This window comes from Corvus moneduloides, chromosome 7, assembly GCF_009650955.1.
Source record: "Corvus moneduloides isolate bCorMon1 chromosome 7, bCorMon1.pri, whole genome shotgun sequence".
NCBI classification, from domain to species: domain Eukaryota; kingdom Metazoa; phylum Chordata; class Aves; order Passeriformes; family Corvidae; genus Corvus; species Corvus moneduloides.
Window position 1 is genome coordinate 11,768,755 of NC_045482.1, and position 21,663 is coordinate 11,790,417.

Sequence of the window (21,663 nt, forward strand, 5' to 3'; positions counted from 1 at the left end):
CTACTAAACTTTTATGCTTCAAAGAAGGAGTTAAGGGAGGATTGTTTAAGGGCATTAAAAGAGATTTAGAAGAATTTTTGGAACACTTACATCAGTCCACATAGCAAAGGCTCAAATGGGTAAAAGGAGGTGTTTCAACTTAAAAACTTAGAATGAACTTAAGGGTTCATTCTCGTATATCTATACCTATACCTTTTTATCAACGTACAATAGAGCTAAAGAGAGTGACCAAACCAGGCTTGTATTTCATTTGACTGAGTCTTTGGTGTAATTCTTTGTGTGTGATTTAATTTTAAAATGTGAAGATTCAACTCTTCCTTAGTGAAGTTTAAGGCAGTTGCTTTTGATGGAAGCAAGATTAGGCAATGGGACTCCTTTCCCTGTGTTAACTCTTCATCATGTGTTAGAGTGTCTCTCACCCAGCCGCATAACTGGAAATTAAAAGCATATTGCAGGGTTTCTTAATCACATGCAAATTCCATTCATGTGCCCAAGTTTTCAGAGAAGACATAGAGATTTAAATCTACAGACCCTGTTAGTTTCAGTAGGAGCTGTGTGACTAAATCCTCTGAATTAGTTTTGAACTAAAAAAACAAACAAGAAGCCATGCAGCACTTGTCAGCCCAACCTCCTGGCACATTTAGCTGCTTTTTAGGACTGCATTGATTGATAAATTGTTTTGGCAAAAATTGAGGATGCTGGTGAATGAGAAAACAGGAGCTGTTGAGTTCATCTAAGGTATTCCTGCTCTTCACAGCCTCAGAACAGGGTCTGGGAGGCATGGCTGGGAGGAGTGTGATACATCTTCTATCCAGATTCATAGCTATAAGGCATTTTTAAATGTGCTTGCAGAACTGATCTGGGGAAGGTTGAAATTTGGACTAGCTTTGGTTTTTGGCAAGATTGAGCACTGTTGTGCAGGACATTGTGTTCTTATGTTTCTCTAATGCTTACAGGTAAGCATATGCAATTAGTCATTACAGCTGTAGCTTTGACAGGTTTGGGGCTAAAACTTCCAAATTAATCTCTTTGATTTTTTTTCTCATTTCAGAGACACTACTCTCCCCTGAATAGAGATGGCAGAAATCAATTCTCCTGTAAATATCAAGGAAAAGGTAGGTTTAAGTAACCATACAATGCAAGCCAAAATTATATTTGCATACATATTTCATTTTTGCTCTTTCCAACACTGTTCACGTACTGAACTTTAATGTATATTGACTCTGTGCATTAAGTTAAGTACACAGACGGGTATTGATAGGACTAATCTGAATCTTGCTTGACAAGAAGCATTTTTGGTTTTTTGCAGAGAGACTCTTTTGTCAGCTAGTCTTCTCTTACTCCTTTGTAATCCCTGTGCACACTGATGCTGTGGAGAGCAGCACTTTGGGATGATTGCTGCTGTACAAAACACAATCATGTTGAGGAAACATGCCCTTTAGAAAATAATTTTCTGCCCAAGAATGTTATGCCTGTAATACTTAACGCAATTCCTAAAAGTGCAGGATCTGAAAAGAGCAGATTACTTTTTCCTATGAAAGTATGTCTGTTTTAAACTGCATTCCATGTGCTTGAGTCTTCTCCATATCCTTGGCTGGAGCTCGAGCCTCATCACCCTTTCAGGAGCAGTAAAGGACCTAAAGCGAATTAGGATAAGAGGTAGGTCAGGAGATCTTTTGTGACTCCCAGCAGGCAGATTGTGAAGAGACAATCTAACGATAGAACTTCTTTTGCTCTATATCTGTTTGTGGGTAACAGTTCCTTACCTGTTGCACTGCGCAGGTGCCTGTTTTTTGAGTAGTTTTACCTTATATTTGATGTTCACATCTCAATTGCTCATTGTGCTTGAGGATTTGCATGTCAATATGAATCTCTGTTTTGGTGATTAATATCTTCCTTAGTCCTTAATAACAGCACAGGGTTTTAAAATTGAGTAGCATGATGATTTTGCAGTAGAAAGTAATGTCATCTTTTTCCCGATGCCAGAGTACTCAAAGGTAAACTACATTAATTCTCAAAATACAACTCAGTAAATAAATTGAAGCTCTGCATATTTACTGTGTAGCTTGAATTTTTTATTTAAATCAGTTTTACAAGTGCATGATTTTACAAATCACATGTTTGTCTTTTGCAAGTTTAAGAATGAGGAACTGCAACAGGACTTAATTTATTCATGCTAGATCTCTGTTATTCCATGTGTGATATCTGCTGGGAGTGTCCAAAATCAAATGTTTGTGAGCATATGCATTTTAAGGCAGGAAAATAATTGGATCAATACATTCTGTTATAAATTGTTCTACTCTTTATTCCTGTATCTTCCATCAGTATTTAAGTCCCACTAAATCCCTATGCCAAATAGAAAACTTAGTTTAATAGCAATTGAAATTCTTTTGCAAAATCACTGGGTTTCGTTCTGGAAAATAAAGATTAATAACCTACTAAATAAAGGGTTAGTGACCAAACAGCATAAGCCTCATGCAATCTACATACATCAGCTGGGAAAGTGTCGTGCTCAGAGAGCCATTGCACTGGGACAAGTCTGTCCTGTTTTAAAACAGGATTGCAATGGCTCTATTTGGTATCTCGTATTTTGTTTACAGCATGGGCAGCAACAAACTGAGTAACCAAAACGTGACTAGCTTCAGAACTCTTCAAGTGATGCACTAGAAATGTGAGGAAAGGGTTGAACATAGAAGTCCTGCAGAGTTGCTTTTGATTATATTTGCACATAAACTGCTGAAACGTAAGGATTTCATTTGCATGTTTGAAAAGCCGACATATTTACGGTGTACTGGTAAGAGTCAAAATCACATCCCTTTCTCTTAGTTTGCAGAGCTTACATGGTCATGCTACACAGCACTGAAGCAGAGTGAGTTTAATGTTTACTTTTATCCACCTTTTGGGAGGCAGTATTTCTGAGGAAGAAAACCAAGGTTCATAAGTACAATACTTCTGCTGAGCTCCACAAATCCACTGCCATCAATGTAAATACAAGTAGGCCTTGTTTAAAAGAACAGAATAGAATGCAGTTCCTTCCCAGCTCTCCCTTTCTTCTTCCTTAGTGCTTGCCGATCATAATGTACTTAAGGCTTTGATCTTGCTAGGACTTGCATGAAGCCAAAGGAGCTGCACATCTGCACACAAATACTTATTCATGGAAGTTTCTGCAAAAGTAGCACGCAGGTTTCTCCTTAAATTGAAGGTTGTTTCACTGTGGTAAGAATGTGGTGCAGATCCCATGCGGATTTCAGCATGTTTGTTCTTTTGTTTGAGGGTGGGGGGCAGTTGTTTGGGGGTTTTTCAGTGGTGACCTTTCCCTGTGTTCTCTCCATGATCAGCTTCTAGTTATTCAAGAAATTAAAACCTCTGCCACTGTTTTAAAAGTGATGTGAGGCCAAGGCAGACATTTTGGGCATTATGCTCACACCCAGACTCTGTAAAGCCCCACCCCTGAATTTGAGTCATAAAAGAATGCTACTGTGGTAGTGATACTTGTATAATTCATTCTTGGCATTTCAGCTGAAATAGTTCATAAAGTCAATAGGTTAAACATTCTGTTTTATATCTTATTTTTTCTCCCCCAAGAGATTTATATAAATGTTGGCCTGTGATGTTAGGAAGGCTAATGGAAGTTTCCATAGTTGGCAGAAACTCCTGCAGCTGTGATACTCTTGTGGGGGAGCCAGGACTTTTTCAATTACCATATTTTCATGCATATAACCCACAGATTTTCTGGAATAACCTAAGTTCTGCATTTCAGCAGACACAAAGGTCGTTAATTGTCTGCATAACTAGTATAAGAAGTTTACCATCAGGATCTCTCTCGGAATAATTCCCTCTGCCCTGACCCTTGCTACAGTCTTCCTTCACTGTGCCACTCTCCCTCTTGCCTCTGATAACACTCATCTCTGTGCCTGATAATACAGGATAAGTAAGGACTTTTTTTTGTATCAGGATTTTCAGAGACTGAGTGTTATACATAGTTCAGATCATATGCACAAAAGTGCACTGGATTAAAGGATAAAATGAGCCAAACTCATTGGCTTACATCCAAAATCCATAAAATCAAAGGAGGTATTCAAGCATTAACCTAGGACATCACCAGAAGAGGTGCTGAGATTCTGAATTACAAGGCTTCCAAAGAAGAAGCAATTGGAGTGAGGAATACAAGTGATGTATTGTCTCCTGCAACAATTAGACCCTCTTAGTTTAACAAGAGAAGAGTGAATATCAGGCACTCCCCAGGATAACCATTCAGCTCTGGCATGTGACTCTGGTTTTGATCCAAAGAAATATCAGGAATTGTTTAAACTTCAGGATTTGCTTTTGGGCCCATATTTTTTCGTTTCTTTTTTTTTGTTTTTTTAATTTGCTGTGTGTCTAAACATGTGTGAACAAGTGAGATCTGCTGTCAGCTGGAATTACCAAAATACTCATTCAGGTGAAAATTCTCCTTTTGAGATTCTGTTAGGAGTGAAGTTTTGCTGAAATTCTCCTGAAAGGCTTGCTTTCTCATTTGTCATTTCAACTGTCAGAGCTGGAGGAGCAGATGGGCAGCACTGCAAGAAGGAAATTTTATTCAGATGTGGTTTTGGAGGTTTCACAGTTTTGTTTGCATTACACCATAAATGTGGTTCTCATAAGCAACAGTCAGCATGCAAGGAAAGAGTAGGATTTAGAGTGGAAGGAATGGAAGTAGTACGTAAATTTAAAATCATACATTACAAAAGCAGATAGGTTCCAATCTGTGATTTCACTTTCTCCTTAAAGTTGACCTTTGCAGCTGTTCTTTGCCCACGTGTTGAAGTAGATGGACTGTTCAAAGACCAGAAAAGTTGATCAAAATGCACTTTTGTCACTTGATGAGCCATTTAACTTGGGTTAAGGATATCACAGACTCATGTCTGTAAATGGTGCTGTCATCGCTCAAGCAGAACAGTTCTTACTAAGCCAAACTTTTCAGGAATCCTGAAATAACATATTAGAATGTCTGGCTTTCTATTTGATGGGTAAGAGTGAAATAATAAATCCATGACAAGTGCCTAAAGAAGTTTACTGCAGCAAGTAGAACTTTTTTGGGGCTTACTAGGAACAAATGATCAGAAGGTATCAGAGTGATGAACAGATCATGTAGCAGAAAGAGAGGTACAGACCTGCTCAAAGGGGGTATTAGCAGCATTTGTTCAGTTTGTCAGGATGAATTTAGTAAAGCTTCTGGGAAAATGTCTCCAATGTAAGAAATAACCTCCAAATGCAACCAAGTCAAATTGTATTCATGAAATATGTTTGCGTAGAAGTTCAAAACCTTTTAAAAAATTTTGCCATGAAGTGGTTTTAAAATGCATTTTCTTGCTTAATGTAGCCAGGACATCTGCTAATGCTAAATTCCTAGATTATCGAAACCAGCAGTGTTCTGCAGGCAGCCCTTCTTCTTTGCTTCACTTGCAGGATTTGGGAGGAACTGGAGATGTAATGTAGCTGAATGATGTATATGTGTACATAAAAGTTTGCTACTGACATGGAGTGAAAATAAAGTAGGAAATGTCAGTGTTTCTTGATAACTATACTTATAAATTATTTTAGTTCTTAACTTAGAGAAAATCTGTTGATCTTAGTGTTTAGTACGAAGTGAAGGTGGATCTGCGTTAGTTTTCCTAACCAAGAATAAATAAGAATATTTCTGTCTAAGTGACCATAATAGTAACTTACTTCAAGGGGATTAGAGCAGCTGTGTTCAGGGGTTTCAGAACAGCCGTGAGCTTTCAGCAAAGAAGTTCAATTTGTCACTATGTCAGAAATACATAAACAAACTCTCTGAACCCCGGATATGTTACTTATTCACCAGAAACATCCTCTTTGAGATGATGCCAAGGGGGACCAGATGGAGCAGAGCAGCAAACAGGCAGTGATTGAGTCCATGTTGTTACAGTTGCCTGGGAACCATTTGAAACTTGATAGAGAACGTAAAGGACTTAGAGGAATACACAGCACTGTCAGCTTGGTTCTGCATGTGGAATAGGTAATCTGGTGTCACAGCTTCCAGGCTGGCTCTGTTTCTTTTTGAGCTTGACTTACCCAGAAGATCTTGTGAGACGGGTGTTTGTGAGGACTTAAGAGTAAGCTACCACGAGAGGATAGAATTCAGTATCCTTTCCTGTGTGCTATATTCTTCAGGAGTAACCTGTTACTGATTCATTTAATATTTTTTTTAGGTGAGCCAAAAATTTGCCCCAAGTGAGATGTTTAACAGTAACCATCAGAAAAATAGTCAAGTATATCTGATCAGACCTTGGGGATTTTATTGTGAGGTAGAAGCTTATCTGAGGGGACTAGAAACCTTTTTCAGTTTTGATTCCACTTCTGGGCAGTCTTCAACATTTTTTGTAAGAGACAGATAAAAACATCCTCATGACTGTGGAATTCTGGTCCTGATGAGACATAATCTGGCTCAAATTGCAGCAAGCATTAGCATGACTTGAGCTCTGGATTGTGAGTTTAAGTGGAGGTGGACCTGCATTCTGTCTTTCATGTTCTTGACTGTATATAGTTTTTTTCAAGATCACAGATTTATATTTCAGATCTGTGATTGCTTGAAAGTAGCTTTTGTAAGCTGAAATTCTGACAAAGTTTTCTTAGTAGTAAACAAAGTAATGTGCTTTCATGTTAGGCTACAGGAGGGAAAGCCCAGGAATTTAATTACTGTCAGTGACAGATTCTCAACTAATGCTGACATTAATAGCATTAATTATCTGTGTGGTTCTGAAGGTATGTTACTGAATTCTCTTGGTGTCCCAGAATGCTGTCTAGCATCCAGATGATGACAGAAGTTCACTGGGAATCTACACCAGATAAAAACAGGATGTTTCACAAAATAATGAAAATAATTGACTTCCTTGTAGTCTGTCTGGTAATGCTGTTTCTCCTATGATCAGGTTTCAGTAAGTAGAAAAAAAACTCTTTTCTCCCACATACATGGAAATCTAATAAAGTAGACTGCTGAGTTAGCTTTTGCAGACTGGCATTAATGCAGTACCATTGCATGGTAAGAGATTCTTTTTCTCTGGTACTTTCTTTCATCCTTTAGCATGCTAAATATTTTTTAAGGGAGTTTGTTGATGAGAAGTCATAAATATCAGATTATTCTAGTTGCATATTCTGTTGCTTACATATTGAGAAGAAGGATGTTCTTGCTGAGTTTGAGGACTATAAATTTAGAAATTTAGGAGTTACCTCCTGCCCTGGAATCATCCTGTCACAGCTGTAATAAAAATGACCTCTGTACAGTTTTTTTGGATAGGGAAGTGATGGACTTCTCTCAAGCAACTGGAGGTTTGTAAGTGGGTCAGATGTCTAGCTGTACTAGCACAAGGGCTGTTTTATCACCTGAGCTAGCAGGTGAACCAGAGAGGAGCCAGCACACCTGGACTGCCTAGGTCCAGCTCACACTGAGCCCTTCTGTGTAAGTCCACCTTGTCATCTTATATTTGTCAAGCTTTCATGGAGCTTTGATATGCTTCTGTTCCTCACAGTCTGTGTTAGGTCTCTTATGACCTACAGCTAGAGAAGTGCATTTGTGTTAGGCTTACGCTGTCAGGAAGTTTCCTATCCCTCCCTTTGCCTTTTTCTTTTCTATCACTAGGTCCCTTTCCAGAAACAAATGGGACACATTTTGCATGGGAGCACAGAGCTGAACTTCAGACCTAGAAATCTACACATTTGAAATCGGGGTTAAAGGACTAAGGGGTGTAGTATCAGGGACCTTGAAATTTGCATTTCTAGGTGAAAGTTGTCATATAGCCTGGTCTCCCTCCACATACCTTGTCCTCCTCCCAGATGCCCTGTCAGGTCACAATTTGAGTCTTGTAACCATGTGTCAGTAATTTCTGTCCAGAAATTGCTGACTTTTTCATTGCTATGTGCAACAGTTCCAGTCTATTCTGGATTAAAACATTGGTCAAACAGTGCATATGTTGTACACCTGATGTCTGGCACACAGATCTTTGTCTTTGAAATTCCAGAAGAAATACGGTGACATGATGCCATTTTGTTCCTAAAAATTTACAAGACAAAATACTTTGTTTTAGAAGAAAACCTTCTGGGATCTCTGCTCTCTTGGAATTATGGGGTTATATCTACTTTTATTGTTTCTGAACTAAGATGGTTATATATATGTGTGTGTGTGTGTGTGTCTGTATTAATATTGATGTATCCTACTGCTTGCAAATTTTAGTTTTCATCTTCTCACCCACATAAATCACTGCACAAATCTGGAAAGGAGAAACACTAACTTGTAGGGATCATGGATATCACAGCATTCATACACAAGAGAAGCAGATTTTAAAAGTCTAAGCAACTTCTGATTTGGGATTTCCTGGGTCTTGGATGCTTTCCTTTGCAATCTGATGCTCTTTTCCTGAGGAATTATTTCATTAAACTTCTCATTTTTTTTATATTTTCCACATAGAAAGATAAACAAATGTATTTTTTTGTACAACAGCCAACAAAAAATATTGTTGGGTTTTGGCAGTAGAACTGTTGAGCTTTACAGTATATTAATTCCCTGAATCAAAATTTTTAGTAGTCCAGCTAAACCAGGGCTGTGTCCACAGTGTTGTCATATGCTTCTTTTCTCTGTAATGTTGACCATTTTTCCTAAGATCATCATCTTGGTTTTTCTGGGTTATCTCCACAACTAGAATGTTTCCATAACCTTTTTGTATTTAATTATAGTACTGGTTGGATGAAGCGCAGTTTAGCTTTTAATTCTGGTTTTTCTGTTAAGCAAAAAACTCTTAACAAAGGCTACACAGTGCAAACAGAAAGTCTTCAGTTGATTTTTTTAGTCTAAAACATAGTCTGCTTGGTTGAGTTCTTGAGTGTCAATGTTCTCCACCCCACAGGTGTTCTTCTTGTCTGTAGGAAGTTTCCAAACTGCACTGTGGCAAGTTGCCTGACCCTCCAAGTGAGGTCTTAGCCTCACTTGGTTGTTTCCAGATGATTCTTGAGGCTTGCAGACCTTTCATAGCAAAGTAGGACCTAGAAGCTCTGTGAAATCCCTATGCTTAAAGTTGGTTAGAATACTCTAGATATTTCTTACTATTTTCCTGTAAGCAGTTACCACAAGGAGGTTATGCAATTTTGAGTAGGCAGAGAGATGATCCACATGATTGTGAAAGAAGAGGGGATTTTTTTGTGAGAATATGAAGATGTAATCCACATGGTGAAAATACTTGGGAGCTACCAGCTTGAATATAAAATGGGCTGTAACTTGTGGCCTGCTCTACCTTAGTGTCTTTGCCAGCTTTTGTTACGGAGCCAACTCCGTTCACGCTTTTTGCAGGTTAATCACTAAATAGCATGCCTGTGCCCACAATCACTAGATTAATGACACCGTTTTCCACTGCTTTCTCTGCACATCCTATTGATCTGTGTCAGTTTTCACTTGGCTGCCTGCAGTACATAGCATAGTGCTGTACTCACTTCCTTCCCTGTGCACGTACGTCAGCTGAAGAGAGAAACTTGAGCAGACAGGGGTTTTTCTGGATAGTTTCTGGCAACAACAGCCTCTGGGTCAAGCAGTCCACTTGTCAGCCTAGTCTGTATGAACTTCAACATGCAGTTACCCCTGTTGAGTAGATATTCTGAAGCAGCCTCTGTTGGCTGGGGACTGAGCTTGTGGGCAAGCCTGGTTCAGTCGTAGCATGGCAACGTTAGACAGACTATGAGACAGGCCTTTGGGAAAGGGTCCTTGGGAAGTAGACAAGCACTTTAACTCCACTGCCTTCTGAGTTATGGCTTTGGCCTGGACTGTCCAAGGCTAGACTTGCTATCTGAAAGGTGTTGTGGGCAAATGTAAAGCTGCAGAGAGGGGTGTGGTGGGATGATGGACAGGAACAGAATAAATCGTCCTAAGTAGCTGTACTGACATTGTGTGCTGAAGCCAAGTATGAGCCTTTTGTAGTTCTGAAGCTGAGTCCAGCGGGCATCAGGAATCTGAGCTATCCATCACTGTGCATTGAGAGAATCTGCCATGATTCCTGGTTTATGGAAGTATGCAGGACAGGGAAACACAGTGCTTGGGGAGGGGGGGTGAACATACTACAGTAAAATAGGATTTTTTTGGTCAAATCTGAGCACTTAAGTGTTCTCAATCACCTTTTGATATCTCCGTTGATGGAGACTCCATAGAGATTGTCCTTCAGCATCTTACTGGACAGCTAAGACAAGGTAGTGTGAATGCTTTTGCCATGTGAGCCAGCCTAGTTCCCTTAAACAGCTCTATCTTCATGTATTACTTTTTCGCAATTATATTTCACAGTACAATAAAAAGACCACGCTGCTTCACAATTATCATGATGACACTGGGATGCAGTAAATAAAGTATGCCCTAATCAAGGATGTATTCCCACAGAAAGATGACAAAGGAGGGTGCCAGATAAACATTTGCAGGACAATAACAAGTTTCTGATTGTAAATACATGCTGGATGTCTTGACACAGAAGCTCATAAAGCTAATTTGGAACAGCTAAACTGGTTTGGCAGAGTCTCTCATTTTTTTTCAGAGTATTATCACAGGCTTTTGTTTTGTTAATTATGTTTAAATATTTTTATTTTTGGTCTGATCTTTATAGCCTTAAAATAAAATAGCAACAATGTTTCATATAACTATTTATTTTCAGCTATAGTACATAGGGAAGAGAAAATAAATTATCAATGTGATTCCAGTAGGAATAGTTTATTAAAACGTCATGAGTTGAATTCCATTTCGTATCAATGGATACTGACAATACAGCAATAGCAAATGCTGTGAAATTTAAGTATGGCATGCCAGAGTCATCTATGGCTGTAACACCTCATCCATCAGCAGTTTCCTGAAGGAAGCATTTGGCATTGATGCCTTAGGTTTTAACTTTCATATTTTCAAATACTGCCTGGTGTGTAACTCTGAAGTTTCTTGTAGCCTGTTAACTTCTGCTCTCTCATGCTAGGTAGACATAACAAAGCCTCTCCAGGCCTGCTCTCCAAGGACACCCAGACTGTCCTAGGCCCAAAAAGTATAAACCAAAAGCCTCTAAAGGGGGGGGCAAGCTTGGGGAAATTACATCATTAACTGACGCTTTAATTGGAGAATTAACCCTGATATGCAAATGAACCAAACTTATAAAAGTGTGAAGAACTTGTGACCCAGGGTCCATCTTGGGGTCCATCTTTGCAATAGCCTCTGGACTCCCCAGGGTGTACCTTTGAAGGCCCTTCAAATAGATACCTACCTTTATTCCCTTCTTCTTGTCTAGTCTCTGCTTTTAGGTGGCCACTTCAGGCATCAGCATCCCATTTGTTCAATCCTTTGTTCAGGATTTTGTTACATAAGCTTCCTGGTTACTTGTATATGGAACAGCGAACTGAAATTATGTTGAGTAGCCACTAGAACTTTTAAAAATAATATTGTTCTCTTTTAGCCTGTGACTGTTTTCATGCATATGACTGTTTTTCAGATGCCAAAAAACCACCAGTCATAACTTTGATGTAGCAGGGCCATGCAAGAGCCTTGTTGCAGTTGTGTGCTCACTAAGTTTGTGTAGGTGATATGTGGAGACCCTTGGCAGCAAATAGAACATTTAGGAAAGAAGCATAAGGCCAAATTCTGTCAGTTGAATTAAGATAATTCTTCTGCTGTGACTGAGAGTAGGATTCATTTCCAGGATTACTGGCTACCAGTTTTGTGATATAGTGTCCTGAAGAAATTGCTTCATTATTTGCATGGCTGGGTAAGGATAGGATGGAGATTGCTTTGTACAGATACATTCCTATGCTTGTGAGCACGTCAGTGTAACAGGTATTTATATAAACATGCACTGGCACAGAGGTACCTTACAGTCTAAAGGAGTATGATAAATTCATATGTTACTGTCTTCTTTTACTTACAGATCAATGCAATCCGATCGATTGTTCCGAACAAAAGCAATAATGAGATAGTTCTGGTGTTGCAGCAATTTGATAACAATGTAGACAAGGCTGTTCAAGCTTTCATGGATGGTGAGTACAGTGTACCTTTTTCACTAATGCAGGAGGGATTCAATCACATGCCAAAGTATTCGTTGTCTCTAGTGGCTCAAAATATATTCTGTAGTTCTTCTGAAATCTGATGTGTGGCACTTACTAATTATAAAAGAATTGATCCTCCTGTCTGCATCTTTGCTTCTTCACAGTACGAGACTGACATGGCTGTTCATCTGTTATACCTGACTTTGCCATTTTTGAAGCCATTCTTACTGCAGACCTCCTTCTTTATTTTGCGTGAAAGTTAATGCTTTTAAAGTAAAATGTCAGGAAGTTATTCGCTGTTGAAGATACAGTAACTAAGAACAATTTGGGATAGTTCTGAAGCAGATAACCAGGCCCCATAACCCATGAATTTGATGCATACATTGACATTCAAACCTCAATCTGAATTTTGCAAATAGCCTTGACATTTATAATGGCTGAACCAAGACTCCATTGAAAGTTCGAGCCATTTAAACCTGGATCCACGTTTGTGTTTTGCGTCATGAGACCATCTCTAATGAAAGGTCACTTGTATTTAAATAACGCTTTCCTCGTAAATATATAAAGTCAAGTATTTTGAACTTTCACCACAAGAATCTGTGAGAAACCCTTTGTGGAAGTAATGGCATACCATGAGCAAATCTTTTCAAAATCTCTGTAGCTTGTAAATGATACTAGAAGTTCAGTGGTCTCAAAGGGCCCTGTATATCTTAAAAATGACTCTTTTTTGCTATCTCAGCAAGTTGTTTAATTCATGCCTATTTTACTTCAGAATGTTTTTGGGTTTGGTTTGGAATAACTTGCTAAAATGTATCAGCCAAAAAGCCTCATCATATACTAGGAATTACCCATATGCAAAAAGCAGATGCAAGCAAACTGGACTATTTATAAATGTATCGAAATTCTTCCATCAGATCTATATGGTTCTTTTTGATTCAGGCAGCTGCACAGACAGTTACATTCTGATGGATATATTGAAATTGCTTTTGTCTATGCACACACACAAAGAAAAAGGGAAGTGTGATACATCTAATTAACAATAATTTTGTTTTCCTGTAATATATGTCCTGGGGAAGGTAGTGGAGGATTCTACCATGACTATTCAATAAGTTGCTTTCACTTTATTTTGTCTTAAGTTACCACTGCTTGCTTGTGGCTTATGAATTGTTTCCAATGGTTCCTCAAAAGGGGAGCTGCTTTCAGAGCTATGCGTCATCACCTGCTGTAAGGAAGAAACAGTGCAAACACAAGCCTTGGAGGAAGCACAATAAAGTCCTGAAGAAAAGCAAACTGTTGTACCTGAGTTCAGATGATCTTTGTTTGAACTTCACCAGTTCATGATTACTGTTCAGAAGTCTTTGTGAGGGAGTATTTGAAAACAGCTAATATTTGTTTCTGTCTGAAAAGAGCACAAAATATACGTATCCATGCAGCTGCCACTGTGCGTAGAATGAGTAATTGAAATGTTTTTTTCAAATGAATGACAAAAATTGCTAAGATTGAAATAATACTTGCAGAGAAGTCCTGCAATGAAAAACATACGGGTGGCCATGCTGAATGGAAAGGTTGAGCCACCTCCATGCAGTGCTTCTCTCAGAGGTGCTGCTTGCTGAATCAAGAAATGTTCAAATTTAGTTTCCTATCTTGCTTCTTGGCAATTAGAGTGGCATTTAGGAGATGCCTCTGTTACGAATTTTATTCTATATGTGAAATTTGATTTAAATGAAAGGGGGTTCAAAAGTTTTGTTTGCTATGCTAGTGTTTCCCTAATTAAGCATAATCAGAAGGTCTGTTCAGCTGCTTTGTAGATCTGTTCAAGAAAATATACTGGTGGGTTCAAAGGAGGGCTTTGGGATTTGGACAGTTAGTGCATTTCCAATAGGAAGAAACAAAGGTTAGTTGGATGAATCCCTTAAGTAACTCAGCATGTATAGTATTCACAGGGAAGCTGAGGGAAGCAAAGCAAAGACTCCACTAGCCAACAAGGGTGTTGGTTGCTACTGTGAAAACAGTAAACAAAGCTGTCACATGAAATCACATATTTTCAGCAGCATAGAGTAAAATGGGCAGCAAATGTTTATTACTTCATATAGAAACATGGTGCCTGTCAAAAGATGATATACCTTTAGGAGAGGGGATTGTACTTACATGTACATAAGTATGTGTGTAACTAAATATAAATATGCATATAGTTATACACTAAATTGAAGTTGCCTTAGCCTTCTATCTGCATTGTCATGTCATCTAGCAAATAAAACATGGCTTTGATGGATTCCATGCACATTTTTTCACAATTTAACAAATTCAGCTTAGCACTGCTAGTAAGATCCATAATCTTTCCTATTGTGTGTGACAGGCTTACCAGGTCATCTTGGATCTGGTTTATTGAGATAGAAAAGTAATTTTGGTACATCTGAAAACCTCACATGTCTTAGGCTGAATACAAGTTGTCAACTCACGGTGATCTGAAAACAGAAATTCTTCTTAATACTAGTATCAGGATTTCACTGAAAGGAGTGAGAAGAATGGCTGAGTATGAAATCCACTTGGAAAGGCTAATAAATGAGTATTTACTACATTTGTGAAGGGATGGTAAAGTGATTATTCAATTCAAGCAGAAGACCTTTAACCTGATGGTGATTAAAAATGCTATTGTGGCAGATACTGCCATAGTAGTTTGGATGACAATTCAGACTGCATGAGCATCCATTTTCAGCTTTAGACTCCAGGAGAACAAAATGATGATGTTAACTAGAAGGAGAAGAGTTTTCTTCTAACATGGCAGCAGGCACTGGTCTGACCAAGGCTATGTCTGCTTTGTTCCATAAATTTATCTAAGCAACTCATTATGGCTGACAGGCAGAATTTCAAGTATAACTGTAATTACTTTTCAATATAATTTTTTACCATTCTTTTCTGCCCGGCTTAAGTTTACTGCATTTGTGTGATGCAGATTTTATGCAAGAGTCAACAGAATTACTCTTTTGGATGCTACTTAAGTATTTACTTTTTATGCTCTTACATCTTCTGAGGATGACAGGTAACACGTAGAAAATACATGGTAAAGATGCCAAAAATTTTTAAAACTTTCAGATGCTCTAGTGTCAGGGTGGATTATTTTGTGTGCTTAGTGTTCACTCTGGAGTGCTGAGATACTTTCCTTTTCAGGCAAGAGATTTGAGTGTTGATTTTTCTGGGTCTTATGCTAGTGCTTTAAGTTAGGCGCACAATTGCTTTGTGCAATGAAGTCCATAAAAAGCCAGTAGTGCCAAGTAGACCATCCACTGGAAGTAGTGTAATCAAAACAGGTAACTGAGAAGAAGAAAGGCAATAGTGTCCATTTTGTTCTCCCCACATAAGAGAATTCACAACAAATCGAAATGCTCCTCAGCCAGGAAACTAGGAACTGATCATGAACACACTAGTTCTTTCCCATAGCTGAGCTTTTGTTGAAATGTTTTATTTTTCTTTTATCTAGGCAGCGCAACTCAGGTTCTAAAGGAATGGAATATGACAGGGAAAAAGAAGGTAAGAACTTGCTCTTGAAAATCAAGGCATTTAAATCACTTATCAGCTGTCTGTGCTTGAACTGTAGTACTCTTGGTCAGTACTTGGCCTTTTCCAGCATAGGTGACTTCATTCACACCTGCAGACAGTACTTGAAAGCAAATGTGTGTACTGTTTTTGATCCTGTTCCTCTGTCACTGTCTCACTAAGCCCAGTGTTCTGAGCGAACTTCTGGGACACCATGTGCATGTACCTGTGTGGGGGAGCCAGACCCTGGACAAGCACAGGACAAATCCCAAAACAGCTCATGTGCAGAAACACTTTTAATAAGAAATCCTGGATAGTCACAGCCACTTGCAGTGGCTCAATTTACTGATTGTATTTTGAGCTTATAGGATTTGCATTGAGTGATGTCTCTGTTCTTGCAATATTTCCCCATTTAGAACAATAGGAGAAAAAGAAGCAAATCTAAACAGCAGCAAGGCAATAAAGATCCTAAAAACAAGAATGGTGCACCTGAGAAGGCATGTCAAGAGCCTCAGCGAATAAATGACTGTCATGTGAATGGATGCCCTAAGGACAACTCTGGCCGTGGTTCTGCCAATCAGAAACTGGAAACCACTTCTCTTGACAGCAAAGGCTCGGGATTTGCAGGATCAGCACTGGACTGTCCAGAAATCAGAGGTCAGTTCATCTGACAGAGAGCACCTTCTCAACTGGCAGAAGCCAAGCCTTCTTTGGCATAAAGATCATGGTATTTTTATTGCCATGAAGATGCTGTAGAGATGTTTTTGTGAAAAAATAATGCACAGAACTCTTAAAAGTCACGCCAGTAGAGTTGTATCTGCACACTATTCATCTTGCAATATGTTTCCTTGCAAAATGTCTTTCTTCTCCCAGAGACAGCCCAGCTGATACAGAATATTACAGGTTGACCTACAGAAGAATGCAGGGTTAAAAAATGGCTTGAGTATCAAATTGTTAACAAAAGGATAAGTCCCACACTATTTGAACACTATGAGCTTATGGTGTATTACTGGATTTCTTTATTGCTTAGTTCAAACTAGTCCATTTTTCGTTTTTCTCACCTTCCCTACATAGGCTAGCTACAGTAGATCTCCACTGGCTTTCCCTAGCCGGGAAGGGAGGGCCTTTGTGGTGTGGAAAGGCACTCTGATAGCCCTTTAGTACATCCTCTTAGTTTCTCATGGGGTCTAGTTACCATTTCTGAAACCGGGAGGGGCAGTAACAGAGGAAGTTCTTCCTCACTGTGGTAAATACAGAGTTAGGATTATAGCAACATCAGTGGGAACAGACTTGCTCTTCTGGGGCAGAAGTTTTGTGAAAGCTTTTGCCTTCAAGTTCATAAAGCTCATATTTAATTGTTGTCAGTACTAGTAGTGTTCTTCCAGCTCTTCACGTTTCAAGACATCTACCAGGCCTGGATTATTGCTGCTGTTAGTATTTTCTTCCTGTGTCTTAAGAACTTTCCGTGAAATCCCTTTTTCCATGATTGCAAATACAGCTCTCAAACCCCATTTTAAAGGAATGTGCCAAAGTGATAATTGTCCTGAAATGAATTATCTGCTGCTTTCAGATGACTTTGGTGGTGCCAGCCTCTGGTCAATTAAATGAAGACTATGCAACCTGTAGCAGCCAAACAAACTACTTACCAAGAAATTTTGTCCTAATAATTTGATGCCTCGCAAAGGACCAGAGATGCACTCCCTGCCCTTGCTAGACTCCCACTTTACTTTGGATAAAATATTCTATAAGCCAGAAAATTCTGCATTTCTATAATACTAAAAGCATTTTTGCCACTTATTTTGCAAGACACAAACATTTGTGGTATAAATCAGACTTCTTAGAGTGGCATTTTTTGAAATGATATATGCATGAATAAAGATATATAGACTTAATTGCGTATGCATGGGGTGTGTTTTCTAGGGGGTAGAGAATGCAAGAAGAGTACCCATGCTGTTAGTGATTTTTTTCTGGGTCATTGGGATTGAGTCCTGCTTTTTTCTCCTTGAAACAGTTAAGACGTAGTTGTACATATAAAGGACAAAAAGTATCTTGAAATTTTTCTTTGCTTTTGCAAGTGGCAAATGAGAAATTACCATAGCTTTTACAATTTTTTTTCAACTTATACACATCTGCCTTGTTTCAATAACAAGGGGAAGAGAGAGTTTTCCAAAAAAAGGACAGAAAAGAAAGGAAACAGAGAGAAAGGAAAACTTGTAACTTTAATATTCAAGTTTTCCTTACATAGTAAAATAATTTGCTGGCAAAATTTTTAGTAGAGAGAAGGAAAGAATTTCTTCTTAACTCTCAGTTGCACTAGTATCCTTTTCTTTGCAGTCAATATAATAACTACTTTCTTAGGGTCAAAAGCCACCTATATTCATATTGTTACATTTGTGCGGAAGTGATCAGGATCCTTCAGGGGCCAGCAGCTGTGCCCTTGTGGTTTCTGAGCAAGTCATGCAGACTCTTCTAAAGCAGTATGAAACGCTGAAGTGAGTCCAAAGTGCACCTGTTTCATACTGCTCTCTCTTGTGTTGTAATCTCCTTTGTATTATCCTTGTCTAGCTTGTTTGTTTGGTTCCTTCCCTATCAAATGAATGTTACTGTAGTCATTTCATCATCTCCTTCAGAGGTGTCACAGCTTAGAAGGATCATAGGTGTCTGTTTAGAGTCCCTAATACTTTCTTCCCCAGGAGGAACATGAGGTTGAAGCTTTGCTTATTCCAGCTCCAAGTCTGTGAGATTAGGACTCCCAGAGCCATAAAATCCTGGCAGCCTGGAAGGGACTTCAGGAACCAGAAGGGAGGATGCAGCATTTCTCCATAGAAAATTAGGGGGGGGAAACATACAGCTATTGCCTTTAGTTCAGGTCTGCTTATTTCTTGCCATTATTCCATCTTTCTTTTTCTTAGACATCTTTAGTTGCTGTTACCCTTTCTGTGCATGGCCTTGTAAAGAAGCAGTGTGAATGAACTGAAAGGGTATTTAGTGCTGCTTTGCCATGCTATTGCTTTTGCAGGGACCTGGGTGAAATCAGATCCTGATCTCTTCCCTACTTATTTTCCATGTAGGAAAATTTTTAATGAATCTTTCAAACTTCTGTTGATATCTCACGGGACTAATGGCTTTTTTCTTCTTTCAGCCAAAGAATCTATGAGGTTCACTTGATTTGAAAGGTGTTGAATGGTAAGCTGCTGCAAAAAGATAAACCACTCTTTTTGAAGATGGCAGCACATTTCAGAGCAAGTTAATCTGGGCTGTTGCCATTACTGGCAGGTGTGGTCATACTTGACTGTTAATACAGTGGATATCAGACGATAGGCTGGGGCTGAAGCTCCAAGCCACCACATACTGAACCGTGTAACAGTTTACTTGCAGCTACTATTATCCAGACTTTTGACTTCTCTTGTAGGTATTTGACAGAGACTTTGTCCCTAGATTTTGTTATGCATGTGTCTTAGTTGGTACAAGTCTTCAGAGACTTGCTGCAGTCTTTCTCCATCTGTTTTTAATTGTGTTGATTGTCTTCAGTCAAATTTGAAAGTTCAGCTGCAGCATACAAAACTACTGTTTGCTAGCCTATGTTGGTCATCTTTCTGCTGGGTTTCAAAGTAGGTCGTGTAGTTTTGGGAGAAACAGAGTCAAAGTACATTGCAGACAAAAGATGATCAAGAAGTTTAATTTAGAGTATAATTGTTGTTCTAGGTGACTTTCTTTAGGCAAAAAGCTGTCAAGTTTGTAATTTTTCTTGACAAGTGTACCAAAGCTGCTAATTAAACACAGTAAAAACAATTATGCACTTTAACAATGAATTTCAAAAGATCCAACCTTACGGACAGAACCCAAAAGCCTTTCTTTATAGGTTAGCTGATAGAATGCTGGTTTCTAATTACTTCTTAGTTATTTAGCAAGGGCAGCCTCAACTGAGAGCAGAAAGCCTTGATTTATAAAGAATTTTCTGCCTGCATTAGTGTGAGATGCAGCCAGGGTTGAACAGGGTTAGTGGCAGTTCTCTCACGGGAGAATTCCTCACTGTGTGCAAGACTGGCATCAACATTGAACCTTTGACGTGTTCAGAGTGCTGCATTACTGGTGTTTCTTGCTTTCACAGATTCACAGGTTTCTTTGGCTTCTTTCAATGCTTTCTTACATACTGTTTTATGCAAGATACCTTTTCTGTTTTCAGACTCACTTTTTAAAGCCCTTAAAAGCTGGTTTAAAATGTGAGCACTGATGTTCATCCTTGTTCCTCTGTTGTTACGTGATTGCCATGAAAACATATCAAGATGCACTTTACACCTGTCCTAATGCCCAGCCAGGGCACAAAGAAGTCACTAGTTGATACGCTGCACCTGTCCATGTGATATCCCTCAATCCTAGCAGTGTTTATCCCATTCCATGGGCTGTAATCCAGCTGTTAATCTGACAAGTCTCTTTTCTCCAGACACCGCACATCATCAGTTGAACAAAGTGGTGATTAAAAAGCATCTTCAGAATGAACAATCATTCATTCATCGAAGTGAGTACAAAGATTAGAAAAATGAGTTAACACAACAAACCATTTCCTGTGCGTGCTTCCTTAACTAAAATTCACAGTGGCAGTAACAGCTAGCCTTGCCTGTCAGTTTTCACAGTCATTCTTTGGCTGCTTGTTCCTCTGCTGTGATGCTGATATCTTAAATCCCTTTGGAGTCTTGGAAAGAGGAAACCAGGTTGTCTTGTGGCAGCCAAACAGGCTCAGGCATTGTTATCCCTCTGAAGCTGTGGAACCCAGGAGCCTAATCTTTGACATAGTTTCATTTCCTGCTTGGTTCCTCTTAGCAGCAGCTTTTGATAGAAATCTGTAGTCAGGCAAGGTAAGTATTTCAGGTAGGAATGTTTATTCAGTGCTTTTAAAACGTTAACAAAATTAGGAATATTTTTTGTGTGCTATGTATGTGTGTATATATATATCAACATTAAAGTCTCATGCTTTCCATAGAGGACTTCCTCTCTAGTTCTGATCTGAAATATTTGGGCAAATACTATAATTGATAGTATGCTTTTTATGTTACAATTTTTCATATTGGCATGAAAGAGTTGGGCTTTTTTAATTAGTTTTTCTTTTATACACTGTTGAAATATAGAAGTGTTCCAATTAGTGTTTAATTACCAAAACAGTTTCATTTGTTTTCATAGCTCTCTGAGGTTCTGGAGAATGTGTGCCAGTGAGAACACCCTATACACTATGAGTATATAGTCATAAAGTCATTCTGGCTTAACAGTAAGGCTTCATACCTTTCTTCATCTTATAACTCCCTGTTTTCTTCCTTAATGCTTTCTTGCAGACAGAGAACGAGAACGCCAGAGAGCATCTGTGGAATTAAACCCAAAGACTATGAATGGAGTAGAACAGCCAGAGCCCCTTCAGTCATCAGTTCAACTCCAGTGTAACCTAGGCAGGCCAAAGTCAAAATCTTCCTCAGTTAAATCACCCAATGCGTCAACCCAACTTGAAACAAAGACAGATGACTCAGTCAAAAAAAGAGGTAAATTGGATCTCTGGTTGCTGTGCTCTGAGGTCATAAAATAGCTGAGGCCTCTAGGAAAAAAATTGTGAATTCATGTAAGTTAGAGATGTGTTGGAAAATAAGAGTAGAATTATAACAAAATGAGTAAAACTATTTATGGTCTACTTAACATCATATTAAACAAAATTTAAATAATTTGAACTAATAATGCATTTCTAATATTTATTTGATCTGGGGGATGCGTTTCAGCAAACATGTTTAGAAACCCAAGAGCACTAGGGAGGGACTATGGGAAGGTCGGATTTATGGACTTCAGTAGAAAAACCACTTCATCCTAATCTGGGAAAATAACATGTTGAACTATTCCTGGTGCCTCATTCAGAAAAACTAAAACCAACTTTATGATTTCCATGCAATTTTTGTTTTCTATTTTAGGGCCAAACATTGAAAAATCAGTAAAAGACTTGCAGCGTTGCACTGTTTCTCTAACCAGATATCGTGTGATGATCAAAGAGGAAGTGGATAATTCAGTGAAGAAGATCAAAGCTGCTTTTGCAGAATTACACAGCTGGTA

General features: G+C 38.7%; 1 protein-coding gene across 4 annotated transcripts in view; it reads left to right on the plus strand.

The window, feature by feature from the left end:
• Positions 1-21,663, plus strand: part of SPATS2L (spermatogenesis associated serine rich 2 like) — an 82,139-nt gene that overhangs the window by 35,471 nt on the left and 25,005 nt on the right. For all 4 annotated transcript variants that reach the window (XM_032113792.1, XM_032113793.1, XM_032113795.1 and 1 more), the window contains 6 exons: positions 1,052-1,115; positions 11,928-12,036; positions 15,524-15,573; positions 15,996-16,236; positions 20,907-21,107; positions 21,525-21,660. In XM_032113792.1, the coding sequence (XP_031969683.1) occupies positions 1,077-1,115; positions 11,928-12,036; positions 15,524-15,573; positions 15,996-16,236; positions 20,907-21,107; positions 21,525-21,660 (776 nt within the window). In that variant the 5' untranslated portion in view covers positions 1,052-1,076. The remainder of the gene's footprint in view (positions 1-1,051; positions 1,116-11,927; positions 12,037-15,523; positions 15,574-15,995; positions 16,237-20,906; positions 21,108-21,524; positions 21,661-21,663) is intronic.